This window comes from Drosophila virilis, unplaced genomic scaffold (genome assembly GCF_030788295.1).
Source record: "Drosophila virilis strain 15010-1051.87 unplaced genomic scaffold, Dvir_AGI_RSII-ME tig00001662, whole genome shotgun sequence".
In the NCBI taxonomy this organism is placed as follows: Eukaryota; Metazoa; Arthropoda; class Insecta; order Diptera; family Drosophilidae; genus Drosophila; species Drosophila virilis.
In genome coordinates this window covers 113512-136325 of record NW_027212853.1, presented here as the reverse complement: position 1 = coordinate 136325, position 22814 = coordinate 113512, and the positions used below count along the sequence as shown (strand labels likewise).

General features: G+C 40.4%; 1 protein-coding gene and 1 long non-coding RNA gene across 2 annotated transcripts in view; one reads left to right on the top strand and one right to left on the bottom strand.

The window, feature by feature from the left end:
- Positions 1-22814, top strand: part of LOC26530771 (dynein beta chain, ciliary) — a 187958-nt gene that overhangs the window by 85928 nt on the left and 79216 nt on the right. Inside the window, exons 3-4 of the mRNA XM_070210986.1 lie at positions 8774-8947; positions 9001-9260. Coding sequence (XP_070067087.1) covers positions 8774-8947; positions 9001-9260 — 434 coding nt within the window. The remainder of the gene's footprint in view (positions 1-8773; positions 8948-9000; positions 9261-22814) is intronic.
- Positions 2342-3287, bottom strand: LOC138911614 (uncharacterized). Its single transcript, XR_011417325.1, has 3 exons — positions 3212-3287; positions 2890-3155; positions 2342-2828 (listed from the first exon to the last, which is right to left on the bottom strand). It is a non-coding gene; the product is annotated as an uncharacterized lncRNA (long non-coding RNA).

The window sequence follows — 22814 nt, the reverse complement described above, 5'->3', positions numbered from 1 at the left end:
AAGCCTTGTCGGTGGTGCATTTGTGCAATGGAAATCCAGCAGTGTGGACGGCCACAACTGTAGCGTATGCCCCTGCAAGCACGTCGTCAGTGGACAGCTGCTGCAGGACCCGTTTCGCCAGGAAGAGCGCACAGTTGACCCCAAAAGTGACAGTGCTCAGCTCGTAATCACAGAACTCGCCCTTACTGTTCCGGTAGAGGATTCTTTGAAATGGGTTGTGGCTTGGGTCAACGCGGATTTGACGATACGTTTTGGTAATTTCGGCGTTGAACACACAGGAAGAAACTCCATTTCAAGATTTGGATAGGAAGAAGAGGGTTCAGGGTATCCACAAGTCGGGAGCTCCCGACTAGAACCTGTTTTTCTACCCTTGCAAAAGGTGACGTGAAATGTGCAACGCTTAAAAAAGACATCTCCGACTCCATAAAGTATATATACTCTTGATCAGCATCAACAGCCAAGTCGATATAGCCATGTCCGTCTCTCCGTCTGTCCGTGTGTCTATTTCTATGCAAACTAGTCTCTCAGTTTAAAAGCTATCTTAATGAAACTTTGCAGAAGCCCCTCTTTCTGTTGCACGCAGCACATATGTCAAACCCAGCTGGATCGGACCAATATATCATATAACTGCCATAGGAACGATCTGTCGAAAGTTAAGTTTTTGTATGGTAAAACATTTTGCTTATAAAAATATCTTGACCAAACATTTATTAGTTTTACTATGCACCTCATATATATGCAAGATCCTATTTAGATCGTACCACTATATCATATAGCTGACATAGAAAAGATCGGTCGAAAATTAAGTTTTTGTATGAAAAACATTTTGTTTTTCAAGATATTTTGACCAAACTCGGCATTTATTACGTTTGGTATACTCGTCATATATATGCAACAACCTATTAAGATCGGACCACTATATAATATAGATGCCACAGAAACACAGGGTCGAAAATTAAGTTTCGTTGTATAAAAAACATTTCGTTCTTCAAGATATGTTGACCAAACTTGAATTTTGTTGGTTGTACTATACTCCTCATATATATGCGAAATCCTATTAATATTTGATCGCTTTATCATATAGCTGCCGTAGCAACGATCTGTCAAAAATTAAGTTGTATGAAAAAACATTTTGTTTTTCAAGATATCTTGACCAAACTCGGCATTCATTAGTTTCTATACTCCTCATATATTGGCAAATTCATATTAAGATCGGACCACTATATTATATATCATAGGAACGATCGGTCGAATATCAAGTTTTTGTATGAAAAAACATTTAGTTTTTCAAAAATCCCGACCAAACTCGAAATTTTATCATATAGCTGATTTAGACACGATTGGTCGAAAATTAAGATGTGGTATGGAAAACTTTTTGTCGTTTAAAATATTTTGATTAAAGATGGCATATTTCACTATGCTTCCTTTATATTTGATTAAAAACCTTTTTTGTTTATCAAGATATCTTGACCGGCATTAACTATTTTCCCTGTGCTTCATAGATACGGGCAAAGCACTATAAGCATTATGAAAATGTTGGGTCTGCAAGGGTATTAGATCTTCGTCGTGCCAAAGATAGCATTTCTTTCTCGTTATATTTTAATTTTGCTTCCATGCGGTTGTAGTTTGTTTTTATAATTATTTGTTTTCACGCGGTTGTAGCTAGTTAATTTTGTTTTGTAATTATTTTCTTCGTTGCAGTTGTAGCTTTTTGATATTGTTTTCGTAATTATTTGCGCTTGTTTATTTATTTATTTATTTATTTATTTATTAATGGTCGTCAAAACGAGTGTTTTCCTCATTATTCAATAGATTATACAATAGAATTATTTGCTAAAAGCCTAGTTAAAGAACACAATTTTCTAAATAAAAAAAAAAAAAATCACCGACCGATGGAGGTGTTTTATTTGCCAGTCCGGCCAGCTGTGCCCCTTTTCACAGCTAATTTTGTCAGTGATGCTATTAAAGCCTACATCTAAGCAGAAGGTTGTAAGTAGGAAAAAAGTGTTCTCAAGTAAAATTACAAATATTCTTAATCTGCTATATTACATCTATTTAAGACCTTATTACTTGCTTTGAATACTTACGGGTAATCATACATATCTGTGTCTCTATAAATGGCAGTAATACGATGACGAAGTTTATTAAGCAATGCGATTGTTCCTGAAGTTTTTGGAAAACAGTCGTCAGTTGGTATATCCTATTAGTATTGCATTGGAAGTAAGATTTAGTTTAATGATTTATTTAAGAATTACTCACCAATACACCTTTCTCAGTATACATCTGTTTAAGAATATTAAAATCCTCTTTAACATATAAGATTTCTTTCGCGAAATCGTCAACAATTATATGCATAAATGAATCAATATGAGCCCTTATTATAGGTCGAAGTAGTATTTGCCCACCAAGTAATAAATCATGCGAGTCCTCAAGAGCTTTTTCAAATTGAGTCGCTATCATTCTCTCTAACATATCTGTTTTTTGCTTAAAATTCAGACGATCTATTTTAAAAAAGGGAATTTTCAGCTTCCGGATCTAAAGGATTGTACTGTATATTAGTCCATTCACGATAATAGTTTTTATAGTCTTCAACAATTTTTTCAAGAGCAGCAGAAATTTGACGTCCCTTTAGGCCACCTATCACTATTTTGTCCAACTTCATGAAATCACGGCCTGTATTGAACATCTCTTTAAGTTCATGAAGTCGGTCCATAAAGCCGTCTAAGCGTTGAAAAATTTTTGCTGCCTGCCATGTCCAGTCCTGTCAATTAAAGGTAGTACCGATTTTAAATTTTTTTAATGAGTTGCGGCATTCTCTATATATAGTTCTGAAAATAAAACATGAGTAGTTTACAAAATTGTGACCATCAGTACAACACTACAACTTACTTATAATATTCGAGGTGCTGTATGTTCATTATGATTTTTTTGTAAGCTTCCTCTACATCAACCTGAAACATGGAATCAGGTTCAATTGTACGAATTACGCATTCAATAAGTGAATTATGAAAAAGATTAAAGAAGAGTGTCATATTATCAAGGGTGTGAAAATAACGAGAATGTCCCCATACAAGTCCAACTGTTAGCATTAAGGGTCTTATATCCGGTCGATTATCATCCATTGTGTTCATTTCAAACTTATCAATTTTCTTTTTCTATAAGATTGTTAATATAATTCGTCAAGGAAATCTGGCAGTATTTAATTTCTTACCAGAGCTGCTAAACATTTTGTTATGTCCCGCGCCTCGGCTAAAGACTCCAATACTAGCTCAACAATTCGTCGATAGGAATGCTCAAAAACTGATTGTATTTTCTCCAATACAAATCCAATAGTCTTGATTCGAATATCACCCAATTGATGCGCAAGATTCTCAAGGTTTTCTTGCCGAGATTCCCAGTATGCAAATATCGCTTCAGGTAGAGGATATCTTTCCGTCGAAAACAACTTGTCTGTTGGCTTGACACCTACGAGATTTTCCACAGAGTCCAACCATTTTACTACCATAAATTCAATTGAATGTTTCATCATGTGGTTAACTGAAGCATGCTCCCTAAAATTGAATTGTTAATGGTTTTCAAACGTTTGCATAGCTATGAACCGGAATTGTAATTAGTTATGCCGATTTTAGATCGGCCTACAAAAAAATACTTAAATATAGGGAATAGATATCATTTGGGCTAGGTTTTCCTCATTATTCAATAGATTATTCAATAGATTGTACAATAGAATTATATGCTAAAAGCCTAGTTAAAGGATGCAATTTTCTAAATAGCATCACCGACCGATGGAGGTGTTTTATTTGCCAGTCCGGCCAGCTGTGCCCCTTTTCACAGCTAATTTTGTCAGTGACGCTATTAGAGCCTACATCTAAGCAGAAGGTTGTAAGTAGGAAAAAAGTGATCAAGTAAAATTAAAAATAATATTAATTTGCTATATTAATAAAGAAAATACAATAAATAGGAAAAAAAGAAAATAAGAAGATTGTTAATAAACTAAAGCAATGTAAGTTAGATAAAGAGTGTTAAGTAGATAGCACAAAGAGAAAAGTAATGGGAAATCATCGACCCGGTGGTGGAAAATTTTTCAGCCTGTCCGGCAAGCTATGCCCCTGCTCATAGCTGGGAATGGTCAGTGACTTCCCGAAGGTATCCTGAAAGCAACGATTTTATTAGGGATAGAGACAGTTCGGTAGAGAAAACGTGATGCAAACTTTTATAATTTTTACATTGCACGCGAAAAGGATTGTGCATAGCGTAGTCTATTGTGCACGTAGATAGTAATAAGGGGCGATAATTTCTGGTTGGTCTAGCCGGAACAGAGAATTGAAGACGCACTAGCAGATTATTGTCGCCAATAATCAACTTATGTAGAAGGACAACACCGAGAATTGTCCTACGGTTGGTTAACGACGGAAGGTTGAGAAGAAGCAGTCTGCTGGAGTAGGATGGCAACCGAAGATTAGGGTCCCAATTTAAGCCTCGTAAGGCAAAAAGCAAAAATTGTTTCTGAACAGATTCAAAACGATCCTGGCTATTGTTATACTGTGGAGACCAGATGCAAGAGCAGTATTCAAGGATGGGGCGAAAAAGTGAGATGTACAGAAGTTTTTTTATAAAAGGATCGTTGAACTCTTTAGACCATCGTTTAATAAATCCAAGTACACCTTTTGCCTCATTAACAATGGTATCTATGCGAAGATTGAAACTGAGTTTAGAATCAAAAATAACGCCTAGATCCCTAACTGTTAGGAAAGAGGCATGAAAGGCTGAAAGCGATCTTATATTTTTACATAGCTGCGCTTTCCGTTGACATTACAAACCGCCTTTTTTTGAATAAAAGTCTAGGATAATTGAAGCCGATCAAATAGCGTCACCGCAGTCAGTAATGCAGGTGCGACAACACATAAACGTAGCTATGTATCTTAGACAGTTCATTCCAACCACTCTGAATACGGTGTTCCAGCAATTGGCATATACTGGACCAGCGTGTAATTCCTAATTGTGAAATCTTGTGATCCCGAGGGGACAGCAACTAGCACAGGCATATGCATGCTCACTCTCTTTCTCTCTCTCTCTCTCTCTCTCTCTCTCTCTCTCTCTCTCTCTCTCTCTCTTTGTAGCTGTACAATAACAGTATAATTATATTCATGTACACATAGGTTAAGCATGAATCTTAAAACGGAAATAGACATTCTTAAACACCATGCAGAACGGCACCTTCACGTTCTTTGTTATTTGTTACAGAATCTTCATTCTTCCTAGTATTTTGGTTGTATCAGACTCTTAGATAGTTATCGGCTAAGCTGCGTTTGTTGTGGATAACTCAGGAGAATTCGAAAACCATTTAGTTAGTTCGAAACATGCGTTTTGGAGTATTTGCGACACTTCTAACTTAATTGTCTAAAAGCTCAGTTTTGTTAAACCCCGTATTGACAAAAACGGGGCAGGTTACGGTGTTTAACCTGAAAGACCTCAGAGTCAGATGAGTTCTTTCTCCACACTACGAGCTGGTAATCTCGATCTACTTAGTGCACGATGACCTGCCAATACATCTTTTTGATGTCAGCTGTAAGCGCTTATTTGTAGAGTCGAAATCGAAGCAGAGTCGAGTACAGTTCTTCTTGAATGTTCGGTCCAACCATTAGAAGGTCATTCGACGCAATTTGAAACAATGACCGGCAGGACTTTGTCGATGTGCTTTGTAGTCGTTAAAAACACTGATGAAGAATGAAGGTGGAGTACTTGAAATCTGATCATCTATTCCAGATGTGACATAAATTTAAATAATCCTCCATGAATTCCAAGTACATGCGCTTAAGCGCGGGATCTCGAGACAAGCGTCTTTCAAGTGAAAAAAACGACGCTTAGCAACCTCGAAGGAGCAACCAAGTTAATTGAGATCTGATTTAAATGTCAGTCTCACTTTAAATTGATCTGACGGGATTTCAAATTACCTTGAAAGTGGTTCTCACATAACTGCTGCTCAACTGTTCGGACCTTGTTAGCTGAAGGCAACTCTTCCAATGACATTTCCGCAATGTCTTGTCTATCTAGGTATAATTCTCTTCTGGCTTAACGGCATGTAACATCCTGATACAAACCATCCAAGTGTCTTTTGCAGAATCGGACAATTCGGACATTTTTTAATCTGACCGACAGACAGAAGCTCAAGAAACGCCTCAGCGCCAATGAGCATGTCGATCTTCTGTAGCTTATGGAAATATGGATCGGCCAATTGCAGGTTCTCAGGCATTTTCCAACCACTGACATTGACCAGTCAGGCTGGTAACCCGAAATGGTCTTCAAAATCCATATATCTAACGAGAACTCACGACTTCACTTGAGTATTGCATTGAGCAATCCCAAGTAAGTTGATACTAGCCTCTTCTCTGCGCAGCTGCAATCGTTGTGCTAGCACAACCAGGATTACACTGTCAGACTTATTCTCATGTATAGCATGTGAAGTTACTGGTTAATCCTCTGCGGAGTCAAGGGGTGGTGGTAACAGCTAGGAACGTAGGGCATCTATGCAGCAGTGTGTTTCATAACATGAAGGACTGCTTATTGTGCACATATTTGTCGTATACTCTCTTAAGGCTGTCTAATGCTTAAAATAATTTTCCTCGGTGACTTGAAACGCTCTAGCAGTGCCTAGAGCTTCACCAGAGAGACATGATCTCAGATGATTGAATTTCTCTATACTCGGGATCGCATGATAGTTATGAACGATGATTTCGAACTGGCTAATAAAATTCTTAAGCTCGCAGTATTTTCCATTAAACTTGGGACGAGCCGTTAGGCGATGCAGGACTCAATGTCTTGAGAACGGACCTTAGACGAACCTTTGTCGTTATACAAAGTTGTTATTCTTTGAACGTTGTATGTATAATGCCGCCAGCATTTCTAATCTATATTCTAACTCTGTAGACTCTAGGGTAAATTTACCCTTTATTATTTGATCATTGAAACGCACTATGCTAGAAATGGACATATTGCGTTATTTTTTTTAGTCGTCAAACTCTCCTTGGTTGCCATATTTGACTCAAAATTTGATTTAATAATTATTAATTTAAATTAAATCGAATTTGCCAAACGAATTCAAAAACTTATATAAATCAAAAATAGCGTAGGGATGCGAGCGTCTCTTGACCGGAACGCACCAAGGAAAAAGGTGTACAAAAACAATTGCACAGCCACCGCTTAGCACAAAGCGGAACAAAAAATAAATAGGCTGCGTCTGGCTGGTTTTATACGTGTATATGTATGCGTGTACTACACTTATATGAAGCACTTGGTCTCTGACAACGGCATAATTTACAGTGGTGGAGAGTGAAGGCAAGAAGGGGGAAATTGTAGAAGCACAAGTCGCACAAATACCAAATTATATGTAGGAATCTCCAAAGCGGTTAGTAAGTGCATGCAAGAATTTGAAAGGGTTGACTTCATGAGCGCAACGATTCATTCCACTGTAACTTTTGAAGCCGAAGCTCTATCAGACACATTCGCATGCATAGGATGTGAAGTCGATGGTTGATCCTGTGCGAAGTCAACGGGTGGTGGTAACGATAGTGTTGAAAACGGCAGATTGCCTATGTACTGCATATTCTGCACTTGTTTGCCTTACATTTGGCAACAGTGTGCCTTTTGGAGACAATTGGCGCCTCTTAGCCGTCCTATCGGATTCCAACCGCTGCTGTACTGATAACGCGGCATATGCTGATCCATATCAAATGCCTTCGGAACCACCATATAAACATTTTGGGGTCACTTAATCGTTTCTGTCATTATCCACAGAACAATTAAATGTACCTCGATTATTGTTTGTGGATATCTCCGATTCAAGGATGTTTCACAATCACTCTATAGTGGAATGATTGCATAATCGAGTTGTTCCTCCCATTTGGATAATTTTGTTCATAGCGAGGTGAATGAGAATCGCGTACAAATTCTGTTTTTTATCATCAATTGCCAAGAGCGTGCCAATGATGCCACAGAAGGTTGCGTTATTTTTGGCAGGCTAAAGGGAGCCGAAATATTTTCATTAAATATTCGACCCCTATTGTCGGATAGTCTCTTGGCTTTCCAATGCTTAAAAATAATTGTGCCACTGAAATGCGCTAGAGCATTACCAAGGAAACATGAGATCAGATGATTGAATTTCTCTATGCTCTTTAATGGTAAAATATTAGATTTTGCATATATATGAGATGCATAGTGAAAATAAAAAATGGAGAAATTGGGTTTGCTTGTTCTACGTTTAAGTAGCACATTCTGGAATGGTGAAATATTAGAGTAATATCATTTATCTATAATTTTCTAGAAGCAACATATCATGTTTAGTGACTCTAGATCTTATTATATACCAAAATTACCCTAAAGACAAAATAGCGATATTGATTTTTATAGATTGCTTGGAAACGGATAAAGTTATCGATTATCGGAAACAAACTCGATCTGCGCATGCACTAGGAGGACCAACATCTAAAATTTCATACATACGGACAGACGGACAGACGGACAGACAGACGGACATGGCTATTGATGCTGATCAAAAATATATATACTTTATGGGGTCGGAGATGCTTCCTTCCTTCTGCCTGTTACATACATTTGGATTTTACACAAATACAACCCATTTTAAATGGGCTTAGGGTATAAAAAGGTTTACAGAGTTGCTACACTCATTTTTATAGTTGGCCAATCTCGATCATCGACACTTTGTATAAGTAGTATAAATGAAAAATTTAAATATTTTTTATCTGCTCTTTTACAGGATTTAATAAAAGAATTTTTAAACAATCCCTTTAAGCCGAGATTGATATTTAGCGTAAATTCATCCGGACAACTCTACCCCACATTTAATTTTCCTGTGAAGATATACGCAAAAGTGGCCTATTTTATTCGCATTCTTACACCTTTGGAGCTTACTGAAGATAACATGTTACAGGTTTGTTTTGCATTCAAATCCTTATGGTTCCTATAACCATAATTTTTGTAAAGTCTCTCATGATAGGTGATTTACTGCCTAATGCACTTGCAAATCTATCTGTACTATGCGATGATGTATTCTTTCCGTTGCTGAACAACACTGTAAATCAAGAAGGATGGACACGAGTAATTGTAAATGATATGAAAACTGAGTCTCAAGAGATGCGAAATGGTATAGCTCAAATGAAAGGACTAGTGATAAACCGCACAATATTTCCTTTGCCTATTTGCATCGATGAAGTCATGAAGGAGGCACCTCATATTGCTGCAATGTGCGTATAATACATATCTCGTATACTAAGACATTGTAGACCTTTAATAATAGACCTTTAATAATTAATATATCCATTTTAAATATTTCTGTATAATTTTAGCCTATTGCTAGTACTATCCTTTTCCATATTATGTGAAAGGAGTCCACATTACAAATGTGTGCAGCGTTGGCATCGCGTAAAAATCGTTGTGACAATAATTTTTTAGCTGCTACTTGCCATTGAACACTGCAGGGTTTGCGCCTGGCCCCCGGCCATGTTACTCCGATGTTAATAGAGACACCGTAATGCAAAACGTGCTAGTGCAAGTGTTTTACTCGAAACGGATTACATAGGTTAGAATTTAGATATATATTCCTTCAGAATCTTACCGCAGTCTTTCCATCTACGGCCTACGAACTCACGACAATAATGAGCTTAACATTTAAGTAATGGCGGCAACAAGCCAAATACAGTGTAACCGTACATTCAGAGGGCATAATTAATTCGTCCCGCAACATCCCCGCCCCCGTGAAGGCCCTACTTCACCCACATCCAGTACGGCTAGTTTAGCCACGGGACGAGTCATCATCGCACTCGATAGTTCTCCGCCACGCAGACGCAAGCGCGTCGAGGCACTCCATCTGGTCCAGGGTAGAGCTCCTCCACTATGCCCCTTCGCCACTCTCTGCGTGGCACGGCCGGGTCGCATATAAACACCATATCACCATGGCGTATCGGCTCAACGCGCGTACACCATTTCACGCGTCGCACAAGTGTAGGCAGGTACTCTAAGACCCACCGCTTCCAAAAACGGTCTCGTAACAGCCGCGCCATGCGCCACTGCTTCCTCGTGACGCATCTCTCGTTCGGCTGCTCGTGGATAGCGGGCGTGTCAGGCAGATTGGCCACTCCTTTGAGTAGATCGTTCGGTGTTAGGGGGGCTTCTTGGTCCACAGACACCGGCAAGTGGGTAAGCGGGCGAGAATTCAATCAGGAAACTCTCCAGTACGTGTTGCTTTGGTGCCACTTCCTTTACTGTGTGGCGTAGCACTCTCTTGACACACTGCACCATCCTTTCCCATGTTCCCCCTTCAGCTGGGCATGCTGGGCAGTTGAAGATCCATTGAAGATAGCTCACCCTTAATCTTCACCGGCTCAAATACATCTATTAGCCTTTTAGCTTCTTTGTTGGCCCCTACAAAGTTCTTTCCGTTGTCACTACGCAACCTCATTACGGGGCCGCGACGGCAAAGAAAATTCCTGATTACGATTATGCAGGAATCAGTTGATAGGTCATGTGCCAGCTCCAAATGTATGACCCTTGTTGTCAGACACGTAAACAAGGCGACCCATCTTTTTTCCTTTCGACGTCCGACCGTTACAAGGAGTGGTCCTAAATAGTCCAGACCCGTAAACTTAAATGGCCATCCATTGGCCTCCGGTCTGTTCTCTGGAAAAGGACCCATTATAGGTGGCGCTGGCTGCGCTCTATGTAGGTTTGCACACACTACATCCAGATATTACTGTACGCAACAGTCGACGCAGCTTTGTTACCCAAAACCTGGTCCTGATGTCGCCTATCGTTGCATCCACGTTTTGATGGTTCATTTTCACATGGTGTTGACACACAATCAGTTCCGTCAGTGCGTGCCGCTGTGACAAGATTATTAGTTCTCACACCCCGTCGCGGTGACGCCGAATCTCTCAAGCTCAGTCGTCTGTCCACGGCTCCAGCGCGTGAACCTGAAATCCCAAGCCGTCGTCTTCATCAGCCGACTGTAGCTAGAGAATCTCTGAAATTATTATTATTTGCTGCAACTAAGGCAAATTCACTCGGCATCTCTTCTTCATATTCGTAGGGTGAGTGTTCCGTGCCCGTTTTGGACTGCGGCCAGCTGGTTTCCGTCGCCTGCTACATTTTCAGCAGCAGGAACCCATCTCCATTGGGAAACCTTTGTTGACTCCAAAATTTCTTCCACTAGATTTCCGATGAACTGCTTATATCGACGGTGGGTGCTGCCTATCCAACGCACCAATGTTTTGGAGTCAGTCCACAATATAGCGTCGCTGATCGCTATACTGTGATATGGTGATGGCTTCGTCTTCACTATTAAAACTATCCACATAGTCGTCCACATAGTGGCATTCAAGAATAGCTTAAGCCGCGAGAGGATCTGAATCCTGAAATCAAGGTCTTCACATAGTGTGCTGCGCTTGGCGAACATGCTGCTCCAAACTTCATTACCCTCATCTCATAAACATCAGGCTCCCACATTTGGACGTCACGTTGATGCAGGCTTTGCATTGATAAGCTCAGGTTGTCCGCTCCACTAACTTCCATGCTTACCACTGTGGTCGGCTCTCTGGTTGTTCTTCCACCAAACCACTGTATATTTAGTTGCCTACGTTCCCCTTTGATATCTAGATCGCTCTGTAGCTCGTCGTCGATCATCGTTACAGACGAGCCCTCGTCGAGGAGCGCGTACGTATCGATCTACTTATTGGCCCCGTGCAATGTCACTGGCAATATGCGGAATAGTATGCGTTTTTTATCCGAATCGGCACAACTTAAGTTCCTTTGTTGCCTCAATTGAGCAACCACTGGCTGCGGTGCCCTTGTGTGAGGATCCGCTGGCTGCGGCATCCGTCCAGTATTCATTACTCTATCACCTGCTGGCTGCGGTGCATTGTGACTCATAGCATCATGATCATGTAAATGTCGATGATGTCTCTTCCGGCATCCATTAACTTGGCATTCGTTGTCCACCTTTTTAGCGGAGAGTTAAGTTAAGTCGTTGCAGTCCCTGACTGCGTGTTGTCCATTACAGATTGGACACTGTTTGGTGCGACCTCGTTGAAGCCTTTCATTATTATGGTCAATGCTGGCATGCAGCACTCTACGCCTTTGCTCCTTACTATCGACGTCCACAATCGTGCATACCACATTGGCGTAGTCCGTTAACCACGCGCTAAAATGTACGACCGTCGGGGAAGGCCTAATCTTACTTGCATGTCTGGCCCATTCAATCCTCTTGCTTGGAGGTAGTTTAGCCACCAAATCCTCCATCCGTGTAGGATTCGCTAAGTGCTGTTCCCCGTTAAACGATTGTAGAAACGCGGCAAGGTTACTCACGCATGTAGCATATGGCACGATTATAGCTATGCTGTGCTCCTGAAGCACCTCTGCACCTCTTGAATACTAACTAGCTGGTTGAGTATTAGCTGTTCTGGCCGGCCGTATCTGAAACGTAATTGTTTTATTACGTTGTTCACATTCCTGGGATGTATTAGCAACGACTTCACAGTGTCATGTGCTTCGCCTTTGAGTGCCTTCAACAATAGCTGGTTATTCTCCAGATTCGTACAGTTGTAGCGCAGCGACTCTTTAGCAAGTCCATGACTTGCGTTCTTAAGAGTTGAGTGCTTGGGCTTGGCCCACCTGTCAATGTGCTGGCTCGTGCACTCACTCCCGCGACCACAGTGTCGGCAGGTTGAACAGTTGTGCCCACATCCACGGTGCTGGGGCTTTGTGGTGCACTAACAGCGGGAAATTGCATTTGTGATACATAGCTCACCATTCAACTTGTTCACTTCGGCTGCGTCACACTCGCCGTGGTATCTATCTTCTGGCCATCGTGAGGTGGGGTCTTATTCTTACAATAAGAACTGCGAATAAAAGGATCATGTCGCGTGCCAAACGAAGGTGGAGTTGCAACTTGAACACTGCAAGGCTTACGCCTGGCCTGCGGCCATGTTACTCCGATGTAAATAGAGACAGCGTAATGCAAAACGTGCTCTAGTGCAAGTGTTTTATTCGAAACGGATTACATAGGTTAGAATTTAGATATATATTCCCTCAGAATCTTACCGCAGTCTTTACTCCTGCGACAATAATGAGTTTAACATATAAGTAATAGCGGCAATAAGCATAAATACAGTGTGCCCGTACATTCATAGGGCAAAAATACATACTTTCAGAATATACTTAATACTAAACAATCGATAACTTAATTCGTCCCGCAATACTTGGGATTATGTTAAGAATTGAAGGCGACAATGCCGAAGGTAATCCTTATAACAGATGGAATTTTGAGTGGAAAAAATCGATTGGGCAACTGCATAACGGGAGATCTCAGAATGATTTCCCGATTTCATAAACCTCGACTTCACGTTTGTTAACCTCATAAGTTTATTTGAAAACCAGGGAGGCCTATCCGGCCTCGCTGGGTGATGAAGACGATCGCAGTCATGAGAAACGAGTACAAGGTATCATTAAAACGTTTAATGGTGTAAGATCGACAACCAATCGAATGTAAATTTAAATGTAATCAAAGTAACCATATTATATGATATGATAAGACAACTTAGTGCAATATGCTTATCGCTGATGATATCAATACTTCGAGCAAAACAAGAAGAAGAATAAAAATGAATTCAATTCTGAAATCGGAGCTGTATGGAACGGAAGAGAATCGAAAAAATAAAGCCAACGGCCGTTTGTATTTTACAAATCAGGTGTGGGGTATACCCGAAATATTAAGAAAATCAAAGAGCGAATTAATTTACCTATTGGGCGCCCACATCGTCGAAAATTAAGAAAGTAAACAAACAAAGGTAGTAAAGCAATACAAGATAAGACGAATTGGTTGCGATTAAGCGTAGTCAGTATGGAGTAGGCTTGAAGTTAAAAGGAAAATATCTTGGTCCCTACAAAGTGATAAAGATACATAAACATGGCAGAAATAGGGTAGAGAAAATAGGAGATGGAAAAAGCTGGGGTAAGTTCCCTCGATCACGACGTGTCAGAGTGATTTATAAGTTGGAATACGTTTCCTGCATCGTCGGTGTATATAAGTACAGATAGAAGCCCTGTATGTACGCATGTGTTGGTGAATTTCACAGGGGAATTTCACTATCGAATTTCACAACTTGCGGAGAAGCAATTCACAGAAGAGTTGGCATTATTTTGTACGAGCACTTTGTAGACAAAAATTGAAAAGAGATAACGAACTTGGAAATATGCAAAGGATAGGAGATTTAAAAGTTGATCAGCTAAAATTTCTGTTGCGAGAACGAGAATTGTTGACAAGAGGCACACGGGATGAATTAATTCGTCGATTACAGGAGCATGAAGGCTCAGATGAGCCTCGGCAAAGCCATGGAGAAGAGGGAGGATCACTATCAAATACAGAATGAAATAGAGGTTAAGCGAAACTATGAGTCGGTTTATAAGCATGCAATGCGCTAGTGCCAGAGGACAAATGTCGAATTCGCAACCGGCTATAAACAACTTAGTGCAAGATACAGGAAGCGAGGTGGATGATGAGTATCAACAAAGCACAGCCACACGTCAAGCTTCGGTCAAGAAAATTGCTAACACGTTGCCTGAGTTTGACAATCAGTTCATTGATCGCGTCAAAGTGGTGGAGAAATATCAATGGGGCGAAAAGTTTTTAATGCTCGCAATCTACACTCGACTCAAAGGTCCAGCCAGAATGTGCTTTGACTCTTCGCTAAGACTTCATACGACATGGGAAAACTTTGCAGACGCACTTTGCGACGAATTTGGTGTTACACCAGATGAAGCAGAAATCCACTACGCCATGGCAAGATCGATAAGACGTCCAAAAGAGACAATAATGATTTCATCTTAGCGAGGCAGCTGTAATACGATACACACGATCAGGTCTTCAGCACCGTAAACTGCAGCAGAGTAACGCAGCAATGCACTTCTCAACAATGAAGCAGATGCGAGAAACGGCGGAATCCTATTTTGCCAATCGAGGTAGACAACATGAAGTCGGAGACAGCACAGCTCTAAAGTATAGGAACGTTGAACAAAGGCCTGAGAAAAATTCAAAGACAATGAAGCCAATGGCAATTGGCAACGACGAGTTTGGTCACTTTGCAAATCGGTATCCAAAAGAACCGAAATGTCAGCGCTGTACCGTTGCAACAAATTCCACCCGAGTAACTTCAAGTGCAAGTCAGCTGAAGTACATGTAAATCGTCTTGGTGCCATAAATAGAGACAAATGGTTCTCTAAACAGATAATCGTCCAAAAACAACCGTACGTCGCTTTTATAGATACTGGTAGCCTAGTGAGTATTGTTTGCAAGTCGGTGGCTCAGTATATTAATGCGGATCGTCATTAATGCTCAATTCGTATAAGAGGCATTCGCGTTTGTCTACGATTTCTAACTGAATCTAAGATTTTGAATGTATGGATCGAAAAAATCGTTAAGGCCCAAGTTTACATCGCCGATGATGAGATCTTGCAGGAAGACTTCTTGCTGAACCAGGATGTTATAATCGAAGCGCATCTCACGTTTACTTTCACAAATGGAAAAACGGCTTTTGAGAGCTAAAGAGCAGTTCAGTGATTCCAAGTTTGCTTAGCTTCTTTCTAATTGTAAGCACGAAGCTGATAAAGTCCGAATGCACACATTATTGTACAAGTACACTGATGTGTTTTCAAGTCGGCTAGAAGGAAAAAGATATAAACGCCATGTCAACATCCGAGTATGGCAGTCCTATTGTACTAATCAAGAAGCAGAATGGTGGTGATAGACTATGTGTTGACTACCGTCGTCAAAATAAGCTCATTAAGGAAAACTTTCCAGTTCCCAACATCGTTAGATTTAAATAGCGTTTATTATCAGATTGAAATAGCCCCTGATATTCGACAGTAAACAGCATTCATTACAGCAGATGGACTTTTGAATTCAAACGCATGCCATTTGGATTGAAGTACGCGCCAGCTGTGTTTAGCCGACTTATGCTATTCGAACACACAGAGCCAACGGACATGCAGAACGCACTAACAGAATCATCTTGTCAATATTGCTGCCTGTGACCGAAAATGAGAAGCCTTGGGATGAGAAGATGCACTCCAGAGTATTAACACGATGGTTAACAAATCTACTAACTGTTCTCCGTTCCAGCTATTATATGGTTACGAGCCTTGGGACATACTACAAAACACTTTAGTCAAATTGTTCCAAGACCAGAATCCTACTATGCTGACAGATACTGAATTACAACAACTAAGAAGCGACGCTGCCCGGGTCGATGATCATCGAGCTGAAGCCAAAAGACTATATGACGCAAGACACGCCTAGCCGACAGTGTATAAACCTGGAGATTTTGCCGAATGCTGAGCGACCACAAAAACATTATAAATCGGTGTATTCTTCAGTTACCGCCAGAGGAGACCGACGAGGGTGAAGACTCCGTTTATGCCAAGTAACTCATCTCGCGAGGACGCTTCGAATGTCAGGAAAGCCGTATGTAAGTGTCTAGCATTCTCAACCCATTACTATTCACAGCGGTTCGATAATCAGGCGAAAAAGTATCGAGTTAAGCATCACTAGAGAAAAACCAGCAAGCCAATAAAGAAGGAGGACGGTCGCTTATTAAAAATCTTAGAGATAAACAAATCTTTGTGAAGTTAACGCATTAAACTATTCTATCCTTACTTATGTTTGTATAAGCGTATCTCACTGAGTCGACCTGACCGATTCTGACACTTGCAGATACGGCATCAGGTTATCTGGGTATCATGTCATCATGTTGTCTAGCCAACCTCTTAAACAGAAACTGCTCTATATGTAAGGTGATGACCTTCTATACAAGCCCTCCTCAATTGGTTTCTTACATCCTTCATAGCTTAGCGCTCGAGCTAACCGGCAACAGTATCTCAATAGACATCTCAATTTTAAAGAAGATTCCGATGTCTTCAATGATATCCAGTTGAACAACGCTATAGACGTTCGAGGTATTGGTCAATGAATCTTAAAATTCAAAGGCCTTGCCCCAATTGAGCTATACAAGCAGACAAATATATTATTCCTCACAATTTTCATAAAGTCATTGCAAATTTCCCTATACCGTGTGAAGGAATAATAGTTGGGGCTAACTAATTGTTGGGCTAACAAGCTTTTTTTATTAGCACTTAATAGCGAGAAGTTAAGGATGTTATAAAAACCCCACTTTTTCATATAAGATCATGCAACGGGCTGATTTATTAATATGCTTATAGCAAAAATATTGACAATATGCGAATATGTACAATTTTTCGCGATAAGAGATCCGATATAGCGAACATACGAGACAAGAATGCATTGCGGCATCGCCAGCATTGATGCGCTTGCCGCTTAAGGCAAAGTGCAAAAGGTAAAAGAGAGCGATAACAGAAACTACGATGATCGCAAAGCGATAAACGCTAGATAGTTAACAGCAAATAATATTGCGCTATTTTATGACATGACAAATAGTGACATTGCTTGCCTCGCAGGGCAATATCTAACTAAAATGTTATGCTTAGTTAATACTAGATTAATTTTTAGCTGTTGAGCCGAACATACTCCCCCCCTTAAGGGGAAGCAGACACAGCTTATTAGTTTATTTTTTAGCTCCAACAGCTCGTTTTTGGCGCCGACAAAGTTGGTGGCATTGTTAGACCAAATCTGGCGTGGATAGCAACGAGTGCCTATAAAGCGTTTTAAAGCATTGAGAATGGCTTTCGTGGCGAAGCAAATAAATACGATGATTAGCATTTGGATCTGTGATGAGCAACACTCTTGCGTAACTCCAGTATTGTTTTTTCAAAAAGACAAGCCAGCACCTTTGTGGACCAGTCAAAAATTCAGGACCACATGACCAAAGTATTGACTGCTTAAGCTCGTCGGGAGTGGCCCCCACTGGAGAGAATGTCGCTGAATTACTGGCAGTGACCGAATGGTATCCAGCGCAGAGTCCTTTAAGCAGAGCCGCAAATGCTGAATTTTTTCAATGTTTGTGAGTTCGGGATGATTTTCGATTAAAGTTGTGAACATTAAAAAGAAATCTGCCACTCTGTATAACCTCCAGAAAATGTTGGCAATTTTATTGGCGTTACGGTCGGTAACGCTCTGGCGTCACAAAAATGACACTCTGCTTGTACGCTGGGTGAGCGATTCAGCACTGGCACTTTGCATGGCATCAGAAAATGACGGAAAAAGGTAAAAAAAGCAACGAATTAAAACTGCATACAAAAGTCGTTGCGCAACAGTTAGTTGAATAAAAACGCAAGTAAAATGCAGATAGCGAGAGCCAACTCTTCGTTATGTATGTGTATATATGCTTATGTACACAGACTCCGCCTTACTGCAATTTACCGCATGATACTTGCTTGTACATATGTATGTATATGAGAGCGGTTTTTAATTGCTGCCGAAATTAGTAAAAAGTAGCTCAATTTTTATTTAAGTAAAAGAAATCACGTCGTGGTCACCAATATCTTGGGCTAACAAGCTTTTTATACCCTTGCAGAGGGTATTATAATTTTGTCGTGAAATGTGTAACGCATAGAAGGAGACATCTCCGACCCCATAAAGTATATATATTCTTAATTAGCATCAACAGCCGAGTCAATATAGCCATGTCCGTCTGTCTGTTTCTATGCGAACTATACCCTCTGCAAGGGTATAAAAAGTTGCCTTGGCAGGAAGCTCGCAAATGACCGCATTACTTGCTGTCGACTCTACTCAACAGCAACAATAGCAAAAAGCAAAAAAAAAAAATTTTTTAATGTGAGGCAGACGCGCGTGAATGTGTTTGTAAATGGATACAGAAATTCTTAAATCTGTTGCCAGTTCAATAGCGCAGTTGCATATAACTTTGGTTTTTTCTTAACCGATCTTTATGAAATCTTCTACAGTATATCTAATTGTACCATAGAATATTTATGTATACTGAAAAAGTCGTTTGCATTTAAATTGTGGCAAATATATAATATTTGTGGGTGTGTATTACTCAAAGCAGGCCATTACCCACATTCGACGTACTCATAACAACAACGAGATCCCTAGACAACAACCATTCAACACACAACGAAGCCGAATTCGCTAGCCGGCGAATCCGCTAAAACAGAAGACGAAAATGTGCACGATGCAAAGAAGAGCAGCGTGCCGAAAACGTCGAAGACGGGAGTTGGAGTTCGGCCTTGGACGAGAAAGGTTGTGACAACTGCTTCCCAAACGAGAAAAGACGACGATTCTCTGATCCTATCACGTAATCCAACTATTTGTAACTTTAAACATTACAATAATATTTGTATAACCTTATCCAAAATAAAACCCCACATATTTGGGAGCTCATCCGGAATAAAAGAAGTAAAGTGGTTAAAAGGCTCATCAAAGCAATTAACGAAGTAAAGATAGAGAATATTTTTTGTAGACAATGTAAGAAGTGGAAAGCTGCAAAATTGTTTCAGAAAATTGTTTTCCGCGAGTTTTTTAGTTTCCGCGATGTGGAACAGTCCGTTCGACTATTTAATGGTAGTGAAGAAATGTCTATAGAATTGGCTATCAGAATTCGGAGAAACGCTCATTTTCGCAAAGAAATCATTGCGGGGCATTGCGAAATTATTTGTTTTGAGCGAAAAGCATCTCAATTCATGGGTTGCTCTGAAGAGTGCAAATCTGGAGTGAACAGCAAGCAAATACACTCAGTTGACTGAGAGCAAGCGTCGAAATGGTGAGAGCGCCTACGAATATTTCTATCGCATGAGAGACATTCGTGGAAATGTGGAGGACGAAGCACTCATGCAATACGTGATCGATTAAGCGTAGTCAGTATGGAGTAGGCTTGAAGTTAAAAGGAAAATATCTTGGTCCCTACAAAGTGATAAAGATACATAAACATGGCAGAAATAGGGTAGAGAAAATAGGAGATGGAAAAAGCTGGGGTAAGTTCCCTCGATCATGACGTGTCAGAGTGATTTATAAGTTGGAATACGTTTCCTGCATCGTCGGTGTATATAAGTACAGAAAGAAGCCCTGTATGTACGCATGTGTTGGTGAATTTCACAGGGAAATTTCACTATCGAATTTCACAACTTGCGGAGAAGCAATTCACAGAAGAGTTGGCATTATTTTGTACGAGCACTTTGTAGAGAAAAATTGAAAAGAGATAACGAACTTGGAAATTTGCAAAGGATAGGAGATTTAAAAGTTGATCAGCTAAAATTTCTGTTGCGAGAACGAGAATTGTTGACAAGAGGCACACGGGATGAATTAATTCGTCGATTACAGGAGCATGAAGGCTCAGATGAGCCTCGGCAAAGCCATGGAGAAGAGGGAGGATCACTATCAAATACAGAATGAAATAGAGGTTAAGCGAAACTATGAGTCGGTTTATAAGCATGCAATGCGCTAGTGCCAGAGGACAAATGTCGAATTCGCAACCGGCTATAAACAACTTAGTGCAAGATACAGGAAGCGAGGTGGATGATGAGTATCAACAAAGCACAGCCACACGTCAAGCTTCGGTCAAGAAAATTGCTAACACGTTGCCTGAGTTTGACAATCAGTTCATTGATCGCGTCAAAGTGGTGGAGAAATATCAATGGGGCGAAAAGTTTTTAATGCTCGCAATCTACACTCGACTCAAAGGTCCAGCCAGAATGTGGTTTGACTCTTCGCTAAGACTTCATACGACATGGGAAAACTTTGCAGACGCACTTTGCGACGAATTTGGTGTTACACCAGATGAAGCAGAAATCCACTACGCCATGGCAAGATCGATAAGACGTCCAAAAGAGACAATAATGATTTCATCTTAGCGAGGCAGCTGTAATACGATACACACGATCAGGTCTTCAGCACCGTAAACTGCAGCAGAGTACCGCAGCAATGCACTTCTCAACAATGAAGCAGATGCGAGAAACGGCGGAATCCTGTTTTGCCAATCGAGGTAGACAACATGAAGTCGGAGACAGCACAGCTCTAAAGTATAGGAACGTTGAACAAAGGCCTGAGAAAATTTCAAAGACAATGAAGCCAATGGCAATTGGCAACGACGAGTTTGGTCACTTTGCAAATCGGTATCCAAAAGAACCGAAATGTCAGCGCTGTACCGTTGCAACAAATTCCACCCGAGTAACTTCAAGTGCAAGTCAGCTGAAGTACATGTAAATCGTCTTGGTGCCATAAATAGAGACAAATGGTTCTCTAAACAGATAATCGTCCGAAAACAACCATACTTCGCTTTTATTGATACTGGTATCCAAGTGAGTATGGTTCACAAGTCGGTTGCTCTAACTGAATTTAAGATTTTGGATATATTGAGCGACGGAAGGATCGTTAACATCGAAGAGCGTTTACAAGAAGCCAAACGATTTAAATATTTCTCATCGTTGGATTTAAATAGCAGATATTATCAGATTGAAATAGCCCCTAAAGTATACAGCATTCATTACAACAGATGGACTTTTTGAATTCAAACGCATGCCATTTGGATTGAAGATCGCGCCAGCTGTGTTTAATCGACGCGCGTTCGCAAAGGTGATATGATGCACTAAATGGATTATATTCTTATTTGAAGCAACTCATTGGACAAAATGCATGAAAAGCTTGCGCGTGTCCTACAGGTATTGATGCGGCTTGACATTGGATATCGACAAATGTGAGTTATGTAAGCAGACAATAACATTTTTAGGACATCAGATACATCCAAAAGGTATCAGTGCAGGTGAAATAAATGCCAATGCTATCTCTTTGTTTGCTGAGCCAAGCACCGTGAATGAAGAAAGAAAGTTTTTGGGTCTCAGTGGATTTTTTCGAAAATTTGTAGCAGGTTATGCTATAATATCTGAACCATTACGTATGCTACTACGTAAAAATCAGCATTTTAAATAGATGCATTCAACGAATTGAAGCAATGCCTCGTATCTAAACCAGTGCTTACAAGTTATCAATTGGATGCTGATCAAGAGTTACAAGCAAGCTCTATTTAGCCAGAGTGCTGCTACAGGTAGAAGATGGCCAACTATAACCGATAGCCTACTTAAGTGGAGCAATTTCTAAGAGCGAAAGACACTTTCATATGAACTATGAACTTGAAGCATTAGCAATGGTCGAATCTTTGGAGCGTTTTACTTCTGTGGAAAACAGATCAGAGTAATTACTGATTGTAATGCATTAAGAACATCAATGGAAAAACGGGAGCTTATACCGCGAATTGCACGATGTGGTTACGTATTCAAGAGTTCGATATCGAAGTAATTCACCGATCATTCTCTAGAATGGAACATGTCGTTGCTTTAAGCCTCCATATGAGGATGCACGTGAGATGAAAACGGCCAGCTTAAGATATCCAAAACAATCATGGCTGAACCGGATTGTTTATTTGCTATACAACTTCAAGATGAAACTATCCAAAAACTTGTAGCCGATATGAAATCCGCAAAAGTAACCGAAAATGCCGAGTATGTCATTAAACTAGATCGGCTCTATCGCAAATACAACAACAAATTCTTGTGGGTTGTGCCTAAGCACCTCTTGAATACTAACTAGCTGGTTGCGTATTAGCTGTTCTGGCCGGCCGTATCTGAAACGTAATTGTTTTATTACGTTGCTCACATTCCTGGGATGTATTAGCAACGACTTCACAGTGTCATGTGCTTCGCCTTTGAGTGCCTTCAACAATAGCTGGTTATTCTCCAGATTCGTACAGTTGCAGCGCAGCGACTCTTTAGCAAGTCCATGACTTACCTCAGCTACGGTATCAGATCCTTTATGAATGTCATAA